At 40.4% G+C, this 12,985-nt stretch overlaps 4 protein-coding genes across 5 annotated transcripts; 2 read left to right on the top strand and 2 right to left on the bottom strand.

The window, feature by feature from the left end:
- On the top strand, positions 244-4,278 carry LOC105177171. 2 transcript variants are annotated; one of them, XM_011100222.2, is made up of 7 exons: positions 244-494; positions 676-800; positions 958-1,010; positions 1,112-1,635; positions 2,290-2,370; positions 3,201-3,263; positions 3,618-4,278. In XM_011100222.2, exons 1-7 carry the CDS (start codon positions 450-452, stop codon positions 3,699-3,701), a joined length of 975 nt encoding a protein of 324 aa, XP_011098524.1. In that variant the 5' UTR covers positions 244-449; the 3' UTR covers positions 3,702-4,278. The 2 variants fall into 2 exon arrangements, with proteins under 2 accessions (XP_011098524.1, XP_011098525.1); XM_011100223.2 differs by having other exon boundaries at positions 246-494; positions 1,112-1,620.
- LOC105177172 (zinc finger AN1 domain-containing stress-associated protein 12) lies at positions 4,104-5,105 on the bottom strand. Its single transcript, XM_011100224.2, has 2 exons — positions 4,851-5,105; positions 4,104-4,648 (listed from the first exon to the last, which is right to left on the bottom strand). Exons 1-2 carry the CDS (start codon positions 4,956-4,958, stop codon positions 4,208-4,210), a joined length of 549 nt encoding a protein of 182 aa, XP_011098526.1. The 5' UTR covers positions 4,959-5,105; the 3' UTR covers positions 4,104-4,207.
- On the top strand, positions 6,963-9,154 carry LOC105177170 (U-box domain-containing protein 40-like). Its single transcript, XM_011100221.2, has one exon. It carries the CDS (start codon positions 7,417-7,419, stop codon positions 8,917-8,919), a length of 1,503 nt encoding a protein of 500 aa, XP_011098523.1. The 5' UTR covers positions 6,963-7,416; the 3' UTR covers positions 8,920-9,154.
- On the bottom strand, positions 11,324-12,662 carry LOC105177169 (peroxidase 31). Its single transcript, XM_011100220.2, has one exon. The coding sequence runs from the start codon at positions 12,534-12,536 to the stop codon at positions 11,529-11,531; it is 1,008 nt and encodes a 335-aa protein (XP_011098522.1). The 5' UTR covers positions 12,537-12,662; the 3' UTR covers positions 11,324-11,528.

Genomic DNA, 12,985 nt, shown 5'->3' with positions numbered 1-12,985 from the left:
GGATGCAAGACCCAATTAGGAACTATTAGTAGTATTTGAACTTCAAATTCTTCAATTTGAATATCAGCGATGCTAATGTATGATGAAAGCAAAGTCTTTTTAATGAAATAAAAAATAAAAGAAATCTTTTTAATGATTAAATCCCAAGTAGACCGACTGCAGTTGTTTTTCTATCCACGATGTCCAAGGTTAATTTGGTCAATACGAATAAAATATTTGCTGATATGAAGAGGCTTCTTCAGATTGAAAAACCTAATAAAAATTCCCTGCAAAACTTGCTTCTAGGGCTCATACTAATATCGGTACTTTTAACCATCAACCGTTGTGGAACGATCCCTCGCTTTTTCTTCGTCCCGAAATTCTTCGATATTGAGACCTGTTCTGTGTAGATGTATTTGTAAGTCAACCTCTCTTCTCTTAAGTCGGAGGGGCAACTGGGAAACTATAAAATGGCAAAACCTCAAGTCACCATCACTCTCGGCCGCTCTGGTCAGGTACGACCTTTTTCATCATTATCTGATGTGTTCATTGTCTAGGCTACGGTTGATTAATTTTGCTTACCATATAGTAAAAAGAATAGTTACGTTATTCAGCTTAAATTTGATAAAGATTGTCACTTGTTTGAAATGCGGCTAATTCTTTTAGTGTTTTCTTTTTTGTGCTTTTTATGTGTAGAAAGTGGTGAAGGATTCGTGGAGAGACTCTGATGGTGGTCGTGCTAACGCTCCAGTGGCATCGGGAAGCAAAAGATCATTGTCAGAATCGAGCAGTGCTGATCACTCATTTAGTCGTAACAAAAGGTTAGTACCTCCCGCTTTTCTGCTGTCACTTGGGTTAAGTTTACGCTCCGCTAGCTTGCTAGGCGTTCTTCTTGGCTCAAGTTCTAGAGATTTGTGGATTTATGAAGATAGAAAAATGCCTTCTTCTTTTGCATGGTTATGATGGGATTATGCGTAGGAGGAGAGAGGATCAGAGTGCAAGGAGCTGTGGATACAGCAGCCACGTGGATGGTAATTGTTGATCTCTTGAACATGTAACTTTATGGATTCCGGTTAAAATGATTTGTGCATGTCAACCTCTTTTCCTGGGTGTTTGAATTTTATGGCCGCAGATTCTCGCTTAGATCCCAAGGATCTCCGTTTGAAACTAACGCAAAAGAGAATTTCTAGGCGTATAGAGCTCGAGAATGAGCAGCGTAAAAAAGTGGAACTACATGAGAAGGTGTCGAGAGCTATTCGTTCAATGGAATCTCCTGATAGGAGCCTCTTGAGAAACATACCATCTTCAAGCAGGGTTGTTGAGACTGTGCGTGGGGATTCAATGAGAAGTTCTTATACTTCTTGGACCCCAAATGGAGTAAGAACAAGGTCCCCAGATAGATTTCCCAGATCTTCTGCTGGAATTTCTACACCCAGGAGTGCAATGAATGAACTGCCACGGGTACAATCAATGAGGACAATAGATGCTTCAAGAACAGGGCCTGTGTTGCTAAGTAATCCCATGGAATCTTCTAGGCCAAAGGTGCCGGTGCCTACCACCTCAAGAGGTCCTCTGGATTCTGGCAAGCTGGTTCCGGAGCTTGCTCCAGCACCTGGTGGCATTCCCAGATCTCCTTACCCAGTAAAAATTCTCTCTGTTAGATTCCCCACCTCTTCTGCTAGTGAGGAATTTTCATGGAATAAGTGGTTACTCTTTTTTGTCTGTGCTAAGCAATTCTCAAGTTAAATAGCCTATTCTCATATCAAGAAAAACTTGAACATGCTGCTGTAATAATCTATTTTGGCTATAAGTTCAACTTGTACATGAGACATCAAATTACTCGGGAGGACAATTACACATGCACTTAAAACTTGATTCTTTTGTGCACGATTACCTATCAATATCAGGACGATATTGAACATTGATTTCAGGAGCTTTTTGCTAAAGTAAGATGCATTATAAATAACTTCAAAATAATCCAGATTTTGATATATTGACCAAATGATCCAGCGCAGAATCATGCTATCGAACTGGTTCCATGAGTCTACAACCGCTATTGAATTTGACTGTGCGATTGACCTAGGTTTTTCCTTGACAATCCTGAAGCACGCATTTTCCTTGTGGATACAAGTAGAGACAACACTGTAGTTCTGCATTATTTTGAGTATTCAGATCTTAGGATTTTGTCTAGAAGAGCTGATGATTTTCACTCTTCTGGATTATGTAATAATATTAACTGCAATGAGTCTATCACTGAATGCTTAGTATTAGTGCTTCTTTATTAACACTTTTCTCTCTTATAATTTGTAGGAGAGCCAACCGCTCACGGTGAGTAACTTATTGCATTCAATTGGTCTGGGAAAATACTCCATCAACTTTCAAGCTGAAGAGGTATGCAACCTTGTTGTGTCAAAAAGTAATACACGAAACATCTTCATTTTCTTTCTGTCTACTTAATTTCCGATTGTTTGTGAATTTTGGAGAGGAAAACTTTTGAATTCTGCCATACATGAAGTCTCCTGATTGATTCATTTTTACTCAACCCTATTCCGTTTAAGGTGAATTTCTGATGAATGATGCATAAGAAAGCTGAAAAGGATGGAATCTTATATTATATTATGGCTACAAACCCAGATTTAAAGGAACTGTATTTAAATATTATGAAGTTAGAATACTCTGCCAGACCTTTGGGGTGATACAAACATGCTATTACTGCAACAGCACAGATCTCAAATTTGAAGCATCCGATTGGTTTTGCAACTTAAAAGTATCTCTCGACTTCTTGATTGTTATTGGGAATGGTTGGTGAAACTTATCCAATATGATAGTCATAGATGTACAGTCTTAATCACAATATCGTTACAGTGGAAGCTTTAGGAGGGACATTTGGCTACAAGAGTTGCAACTGTCAATAGGACAATTAGATTTTAGATTCAGCAGCATGCATAACACACCTGTCCTCAACCAGCATCTTGTGTCCAGCTAATTGTGGAGAAGATTATATGTAAGCTTCTTGCGGATCAGTTTAATCCTAGGTCCCAGTATTTTGTCCTATACTATATGTACTTCTTTTCGACTCGTTTTCTCATAGTACTTGTAAGACTCCACTTATCATGAAGCAGTGAAACACCATTAAATATGAATTTTATTATGTGAAAATAAAATCAAGCTTCAACACATGTAATGAGTATGCAATATTTTAATGTGGAACCTTGCTGCAGATTGATATGGTTGCACTGAAACAAATGGGGGACAGTGACCTGAAGGAGTTGGGAATACCAATGGTATACTTTATTCTTACCCTTCGCTGAGATACAGCTTTTGCACATGTGCCTTGTGAATCTTCCTACTTTCTAGTAAAAAGAGCCAGTGAGACAAATGAAAATATCATAAAGACTGGAGGCGAAGATTTAAAACAGACTCCTAAACATTGAAGATAAATGAAAGAGAAAAAATGTATGGATTAGATGTCTTCTTAAGATGACAGAGATTGCTGTTTGACATTATGAGATTTTTGCTGTTAAATGTTTGATTGAGAGAAAAGAAACAGGTTCCAGCTTCTAACAGCTGATCCCCCCTACCCCAAACCCCAAGAAGAAATAAAAATGAGAGTAACTCTGGATGCTTTTGATTTGCAGGGTCCAAGGAAAAAGATACTGCTTGCTTTACAGGCTCGTGCAAAGCGCCCAGCAACTCAAGCACACATCAACTACGTGCAATAGCTATTTTGCCAGAATTATGAAACAATGACTGGCCTCCAACTGTGTATATCAACCTGATTAAACTGAGAAGTTTATGCTATAAGTGTACTTTGGGTGCAACAAATATCATTAGTTAGTATAAACTATAATGGTACATGTCATTAGAAAGCAAAAGTCGTTTTGTTAAAGCCCCTTTAGTGTCTCAATTTTACTGTTCCTACTGCGGGTTCTATCTTGCCCTGGCTATTTGAACGGCATTCTACTCCTAATGGTCCGCTCCTATCTGGAACCTCTACTCTGGCTGTTCTTGCCCTCAGCCGCTGGCTCCGTGAGGCTTGAACTTGTTGGATTTTATGCCAAAATCAAATTATTGGTGCAACGTGTTAGTAGTTCAGAATACTTGAAACTTTAGACTGGAAGACGTTAAGAAAAAACTTGGCAGAATACTTTCTTGACAAATAAAGTTAATACTTCCGTACATAAAAGAATAATTATAATGTGCATACAAGGTGGATCGGAAACAATGATCAAGCTTTAACAAAGGGGTGCGGAGTAGGGGCAGCATACTTGTCTCCACAATCTTTCCCGCTCCTCGCAGCCAAAGCAATCAAAAACTTGTTATTTGGAGTAGTCGAAGAGGAAGGCGATCTCAGCTGCTCACAGGCGTGGTCCGCTGGAAACCTATGCATCAGGCAAATCTTAGTCCGACATATCTTGCACGTCGCCGTGTTGGAGAACGTCAAAGCCTCCTTGCACCGCCGTACCGGGCAAGTCGGTTTTATCTTCTTCTTCGCATGACAGTCTCCCGACTTTTCGTGCCACTCCAGAATTTTCTTCTCATCCTCCCCTCCGAGTCCGGTGGTCTCAATCGCGGCGGAGCAAATTTCACATACCAACACCTTACGGCTGCCGACGTCGGAGTTCGGACAATCATGCGATTTGTATGATCGGTGTTCTAAGCAGAAAACCTGCAAACACGCAACAACAGGTACAATTTACATTTAAATCCTCATTCGATTGAGAAGCGTGAAAATCGAGTTTCAATTCAGGTTTTGGTATAAATTAAAACTTGGAGGAATTATAAAAACGTACTTAAAGAAATTGATGAAACAATGAGAAACACGTAGCAAGCAGCACAAGGAATCAATTGGAAGGAAAATAGGGAAGTACCTTGCGGCACGCGTTACAGGTAAAAGGTAGGAAATCGAGTTGAAGGCAATCCTGGTGCTGGCAGTGGCTCCCTAAATCTGGAAAAGCTTCCGTCCCTCCTCCCAGCATCCTGATTTGATACTTATGTTTCGCTAATAGAATCGATTGTGAAATTGTAGTCAAATTGCATCGGGCCGTAGGTTGAGCTATAGTTATATACAGCTCTGGCTTGGAGCGGAAGTCAATTTGAGGTGTACTTGAATTTGGATTTCTTACGCGGCCGAAACGCACGAAGAAATTGTTTTACTATGCCTTGGATATCAAGCAATATCGTCACGTCGGGCGGGTCAAAATTGACCACGTCTTTCGGGTTTTGACTCGAAGGACCCGGAAAGTACCAGCTTCTTCTATTATGGGCTCTAACTCGAAACGGGTGTGAATGCGTCAGCTATCTCATAAAGTAAAAGGATCCATAGGTCCAAGGACTTTATAAAGCGTATTAGCCCATTCTGCTTAGAGCAGGAAAAGCCTGCGTTGAGTTTTATGCAGCCCATCTATTATATATATATATATATGGGCTAATTATTACTTAAACTCAATTTAAAAACGAAATTACACTATCTCTGAAAAAAAAATTATAATTATATTTATACTCTTTTTTGCAAATTCATCATTCAAATCTGACTCCTTTTTATTACGATTTGACTAGAAGATACTAATATCAATAAAAAATAATTAATTAAAATTTTAATTTTATCCTTCATTTTTCATTCTTATATTATAATTTTATAATTAGGAATCAGTTGACACCCCATATTATGGATGCCTTTAATCAGGTACTAAAATCACGAGTAATCATGCATAACTGTTGCGTTTAGATGAAGGGATTATGACAGGTAATCAAGAATTAGAGATGTGATTACACTGATTAGACCCACCACAAATACAACAAGACATGGTGACAAAAATAATTTGGGGGGTGAGAAAAGTCTGAATTGCTTTGCATTAATGAAGAGGTTAAGCAAAAAGGTGGATGTCAATTTGTAAAGAGGAAGAATCCTCTCTTCTTTTATAAAGGTTGATGTAAAGCATAAATTCCTGTCAAGAGGAGGCCCCATCCCCAACAACTCCCCCATTTCCCCTTCCTCTTTCTGCAATATATATCTTGGTGTTTCACTTAAATTACACCTACATCAACCTAGATGCAATTCAACCAGGTTCAAGGTTCAATCCACCACAAGTGAGGATATTGAGAAAATTTGCAAGACTTGGATAGTTATTTTAGTAAAGTAGTAACAGTTAAGATATAAAACTTGCAAGGATGGTTGAGTCAAATAATTAAGGCAAGTGTGTCTCTCTCATTAATAAAGAGTTGAACCTGTTGAGTGCACACAAGACAAGAGAGAATTACATAACTGATGATAGGAAAGTAGGCAGGAGTTAATTAAAAAGATGGGAAGGCTTAGAGGGGGAAGGAGATAGTGATGTCCAGCCTAGAACAAAACTCAACTCAACAAGTTTACTTAACAATTAAGTTGAAAGGCAATAATTAGTGGGCTATGGCTATGCACTGCACGAGTGGCATTCTTTCTTTTGCATGTTTTCATGCAAATCCAACGGACTCACTCACTCAATTAACCCTTTCACCCCCTAATTTCTACAAACTTTTGGTTTCTACTAATTTATACATATATATATATATTATATTGGTTTTAATGCCCTTTTGAAATTTTGATAAAGCTCCATCTACCAAAGTCAAAATCCAAGAAATTCAGAACCTACCTACTATACTATCAAATATAGTCGTCGTCCTTGAAGTGGGGTTCACAGCTCATACATTATAATTTTAATTAGGTTTCTGAAAGTGATTACGGAAATAGTAAGCATTCATCCACAGAGTACGTAGTTCCCACTCTCTACCTAGAAAACTGCAAATCTCCTTAACATCATTTTTCATTCAATGAATTGCAATTCAGACTTCAGAGTCAGAGTAGATAGAAAATTACTAGGAAAAGTTACCCTGGACCTGGAGTGGAGATGAACAAGGAGTGCATTGCATGCAGCAGCACAACATTCTCTCTCATCATGTACTCTCGTATTCATCATGAATTTTTGTCTCTTTGTTCATTTTCAGAAACTTGAAGAGACGAAGATATGTGAGGAACAGAGAGAGACCCATCACATCAAAATTCAACATGATTGGTCAAACAAATAAGAGCAATGTCATGTGTTTCTTCCTGTCAACTTTTTCTTTTCGTAAAGAAAGAAATTTGCGCTCCAACATATTCTCCTCAAATCCATGCAATTGCAATCATCGCCAATACAAAGTGCCAAAAGTTGTCCAAAATCAAAAAAAATAATCCCCACCCTTTTTATGGGCTTTCTTTCCCTTTGTTCTTTCTCCATTATCAACTTACTGTATTCCCCGTGAATGTGATTCATTAATCTTTCCTCCGCTTTTCATTCACTCTGAATCCTACCAGAATTATGGGTTTCCTTGTAATCCCGGATTTATCTCTTCATCATCACTATTAGCAGTAGCACTCATCTTAGCCATTCCACCAATTACTTCTTCAAACCAATCACTATGGGCAGTGGGAAGCAGAGGTGGAAGATTTCCTTCCACAAGTCACCATCGCCCTTGTTATTGCTCAAGAAACAAACTCACGCTCAAGATCAACAACCCCCTTCGATCCCTGTTGAGTTTCTATGTCCAATTTCGGGCTCCATCATGGCCGACCCCGTCATTGTTTCCTCGGGCCATTCCTTCGAACGCAACTGCGTTCATGCCTGCATTTCTCTATCGTTCAACCCAACTCTACCCGACGGCACCGCCTCCGATTTCTCCACCGTCATCCCCAACCTCGCTCTCAAGTCTACCATTCTCAATTGGTGCCGCCTTCACCTCGTTGACCCCCCAAAACCCATGGATTTTTACTACGCTGAGAAAATCGTACGTAAATTGATTCCCCAGATGCCTGAGAGTGAATTGGCTCGGACACCAAGTGAGATATCCGTCGCCAGTTCAGAAGAATCCGTGACTCCCAGAATCGGTCGCACTACTCCTCTGCCCCTAACAACTCGACCTTCGTGTTATTCTTCTTCTTCGTCCTGTGACATCGAAATTTCAGGCACGAATTTCTCGGAAGAAGAAGAGCTCGTTGTCAAACTGAAAAGTTCTCAAATTCACGAGCAAGAGGAGGCGTTGGTTTCTCTCCGGAAAATGACCCGAACCCTGGAAGAGACACGTGTCCGTTTCTGCACTCCGCGGCTGCTCTCAGTGCTCAAATCCTTAATCAGCTCCAGATATTCAAGTCTGCAAGTGAACGCGGTCGCGGCTTTGGTGAACCTGTCCTTAGAGAAACAAAACAAGGTGAAGATCGTGAGGTCAGGGATTGTTCCACCCCTGATTGACGTTCTAAGAGGCGGATTCCCAGAGTCGCGGGACCATGCAGCCGGTGCACTCTTCAGTTTATCCCTCGACGATCAGAACAAGACAGCCATCGGGGTTCTAGGCGCGTTGCCTCCGCTTCTCCACGCTCTCCGTTCTGATTCGGAGCGGACTCGGCATGACTCTGCTCTGGCTTTATATCATCTATCTTTGGTCCAGAGTAACCGGGTTAAAATGATTAAACTCGGGGTAGTTCAGATTTTGTTGGGTATGGTGAAATCAGGTCATATGTTGGGTCGAGTCATGTTGGTTTTGTGTAATTTGGCTGCCAGCGGAGAAGGAAGGGCGGCGATGCTGGATGGGGGTGCGGTAGAGTGTTTTATTAGCTTTCTGAATCAGGGCGAGTTTGAATCGGAGGCAACTCGGGAGAGCTGTGTGGCTGCACTTTATGGGCTGAGTTATGGCGGATTGAGGTTTAAGGGACTGGCGAAGGAGGCCGGAGCAGAGGAAGCGTTGATGAAGTTGGAGGAAACAGGAAGCGAGAATGCAAAAAAGAAAGTGAGGAGGATATTGGAGGTGTTGAGAGAGAAGCATGAGGAGGATGAAGACATTAATTGGGAGGAGTTGCTCAATTCAGATGATGATTTGAGCAGGACTCAAAGTCAAGCCGGTGGCCGGACTGGATCTAGTTCTTGCTGATTTTTCCAGGGTTTCTTCATTAACTAATTTGAGTTTCATCTTGTTTAAGTGGTTTTTCGGGAATGGATATAGATCTCTCAAAGGCTGTTAATGGTGCTTGGTTCTCGTTCTCATTATTTACATTGGTGCTTTTTCGTTCGAGTTTTTAGAACTTGATAAATGATAATTGGGGAAGTTGTAAATAAAGAATTTTGATGAGTGTGAATGAATTCTCATGTGGATTGGGTAATGCAATGTTGATCTCATACATACATGCTATTTCCTATTGCTTATTGGCATGTTTTGCATGTCCTGTGGAGTATTTTAGTTGATCTTCCTTGGTTTACTCTCTATCCAGTCTTAGCACCTGGTGAGTAGTAGTGAATGTGATAGTTGTCATTCAGTCTCGAGAGGATATGCTATGAATTGCTAACTTGAACAGGGGGATCAGAGACGTTTTTGTTTGATTGCTGATAGCCCAGTCTGCAAACTTTCTGATATAAAAGTTGATAACTGTTCAAAATTCTGCTTCAAGAAATTTGTTGGATTGGATTGCTGATGCTGCCAGTTCTATACCCAGCAGGATTATGTCCATATGAAGGTGAAGGTGGCATAACAATCTTCTTTCAGATGCTGCGTGTTCTGTTCCTTCCATATACTGAAAAATTTGTGAACCAAGCTCAAATGGCATGATCAAGATTTCAGGTTAAGTTAGTAGAGACTGCTTTTCATCTCTTTGTTGTCTTTGATATCATCTTAATAAGAGATATGTAATTTAACACCTGATGCTTTTTTCCAAAGTTTTTTACATTAGTTGTCAGCAGTAAGAATTATCGGTCAAGCATAAAGGAAACTCAGGGTGTTCAGGGACTGCAATGGTTGATGCACTTGAGTTTGTTCTCTCTCTTGGCCTGGCACCTACTAGAACCACCAGGTGATTGTTTCCATTTATAGGAGCATTCTATCAATTATTGTTGACAAGTTATAGTTATCATGTGACTGCCGAAATGGATCTGTATGCTGCTGCTGATGCCTTGTCTTAAACTGTGTTATGGGCATATACCAACAAGACTTTGATATTAGGGCAGCAAGCCAACTTATCCTTTTCTGCTTCCTGCAAAGCTTTTCTTTCTCATCATCTCATTCTGAAACCTGCAGACTACGCCGCCAACGTTCAATATTTAAATCTCTTCATTTTCTCTAGAGTATCTCCAGGTTACCCTTTAGATGGATGAGGGGTTGCTAAGATAACACAAAGATTATGAATTCTGCCGTGTTTGGTAAAGATGTCTTTAACTTCCACTCCTAATCCCATTTCTTCAGTATGATGCTCCTCCATCAACCGTTAACCTTCTTCCGGTATGGTTCAAGTTCTTGTAATGATGGGGGATTAGTATTGGAAATGATAAGAGAGGTGAGTGGGGATGGAATTCATGTTTGAAGTGCACTGAAGCAGGTGTTCCAGAGCTGAGTTGCCGCACATGCAGAGGCCCAATATACAAACAAATCTTGAATGATAAGGTGAGGTTATAAGCCTATCCATCAGTTCGTGCACATGGCCTTAGCCTTTTCAATCATTGTAAATATCCAAATTTTGCATCTCCACCGAAAACCTTTACAATTCATCATGTGGGCATTATTGAGAAACATGCATCCATCAAACCCCATCCCACCTAATTTATCATGCACGTAAATGACTATACTATACGCGTTATTATAGCCTAAAACTGAAAGGTGTCGCTCATCCCATGCAGGATTCTCCCATATGAGTTGGCATTCTTTAAAGTTGTATGTATTATGGAGAATGATGCTCAATGCAACAGACAGTTCTCAAACCATGTAATTAATACAACCAATAATTATATGTCAATTCTACATCTACCCTGCTTTTCCCATCTCCCCCTCTTACCATTATATATTTGTTGTGCCGGGGTAAGGTAATTTCATTTACTCGCAAGAATCTCATAAACTAATAATAATAACCTGATGTTAAGTGAGGAAACATGATGAAAATCTAAACCCATCCCTCTCATTTTAGTTTCATTTCAATTTACTCAGTATTATATGCGTTGTAGTAATATGACCAATTACATTAATTAACATATAATCGCATACTTCTATTTAGTAATTTGACGTAACATTGACAAATAGTATTCTTATATTATTTCTCATAAACACAACGAAGAAAAGAATAAAAATTAAGTAGCTATGTTTATTCATTCATTTTCTTTATAATCATATGAATTAGTAAAAATGTAAACGATTTGTTACACACATTTCCATATCAATAAACTAAACTAAAACTAATATGGAACACAAAAAGGATAAGTAATACAAAGAAAAACCATTGCATACTTTAAATAGTGGATAATATATATATATATATATATATATTTGTGCGTTAATCAATTGAATATATAGGAGGAAAAAAAAACATACATACCCATAATTATATTAAAACCTCAATATAATTATAATTTCTTGAACAATTCCGTATGCATTCACAATGTATGTAATTATAATCAGCTTCCCACAACCATAATAATTATGATGATGCTAACAAATGGTAAGAAGAAAGAATCGAAACGAAGACAAGAAAAAAACAAGGCTAGAAGACAGGTTTTTATTTTTCAGTTGTTAAAGGCATCACACCTGCGCCTAACCTCGCCTCTCCGTCCGGTCTTCACACCGTAAACACTCAGCTTCTCCATTGCTCTCGCAAATGCCTGGAAAAATGCATTCTGATCCCTGGAATACAGCTCCACGTAACCTCTGGTTCTCGCATCCGAGCTCAACGCGTGGTCCGAAGACAGAAGCCCCAATCCCTTTTTCACGTTGTTGTAATACATATTGTCGAACTTATTCGGAGTCATTACATCATTGAACACCGATAGTGTTGGGTTTTTCTGGTAATCTGCACATGCTTTCCTCAATGACGCCGCGAATTCGGGATAGTATGCCGGGTCGGATTCCATTGTCCTGCTGTAGTTGTATAAAATGGAGCTGAATTCTTTGCAATGGGAGAAACCGATGGTGTGGGCCCCGTATAAAGCCATCATTTCTTGGACGGAAAATCCTTTCGACTCGAAAATTTTGATGATTTGATTCATAGACATTGTGGGCCGCGGGAGATTGCCTTCCACGTCGGAAGCCCGGGAGGTGAGAGAATCTTTCCGGCCCAACTTCACGGTGTAAAATGGGCCGCCCATCATCACCACCAGATTGCGAGTGGCGACGGCGAGGATGTCAGCGCAGGAAACGACGCCGGGGCAGGTGAGCTCGAGGGCGGTCTTGGCGCGTACGACGACGTCGAAGCCGTCACCTGGGAGGGAGAGGTTAATGTCGGCGTCGCGCTCTGCTTGGCTGAAGCGGGTGGAGGAGACGAAGACGGAGGCGTCGCAGCCGCCGACGAAGCAATCGTGGAAGAAGAGGCGGAGGGCGGCGGCTGCAGTGGTGGGGGAGGAGATTTGTTTGTTGGTGGTGGTCTCCTGCACGATCTGCTCAAATCGAGGACATGATTTGCGGTAGTAAGTGGTGGTGAGGAGTGGGTGAGGAGGGCGGCGTTGGGCAGAGGCAACGGGGCGGAGGAGGAGAAGGGAAAGGGAAATGGTGAGCAGTAGAAGGAAGGGCGAAGCCATTAAAGCCTCCTCTAAGCTTTGCTCGAATGCACCAACAAATTGTAAAAGCGGCTTATCTTTCTCTCTCTAAAAGGATTTAAAAGAAGAGGGAAGGAGAGAGAGAGAGAGAGAGAGAGAGAGAGAGAGAGAGTTTACTTAAGTGAAGTGGGCTTTAACTAGTGATTAAGGTTAAAATTTCTGAGGTCTGATGTCCGTCTGCGCGCGTGAGAGACCCGCCACTCTATCTCTATCTCCCATTAATCACGGGGTGTGTGCTGGTCCACTACGCTTGTGGGTGGGTGTCTCTCATCACTCACCATCTCTATCTATATTATGTGTTATGATTATTATTATTATTCCTCACATTTATATTTGAACAAACTTTATGATTTGATGGATAGGTTTTATGATTTTTGGTGAAGTTAAGATATGATGAGTTGTAGAAGAGTTTTGTTATTTCTATAATTTGG

The sequence above is a fragment of the Sesamum indicum genome, linkage group LG15, assembly GCF_000512975.1.
Source record: "Sesamum indicum cultivar Zhongzhi No. 13 linkage group LG15, S_indicum_v1.0, whole genome shotgun sequence".
In the NCBI taxonomy this organism is placed as follows: domain Eukaryota; kingdom Viridiplantae; phylum Streptophyta; class Magnoliopsida; order Lamiales; family Pedaliaceae; genus Sesamum; species Sesamum indicum.
Note: the sequence above shows the minus strand (reverse complement) of the source record. Positions and strands in the feature narration are given on the sequence as shown.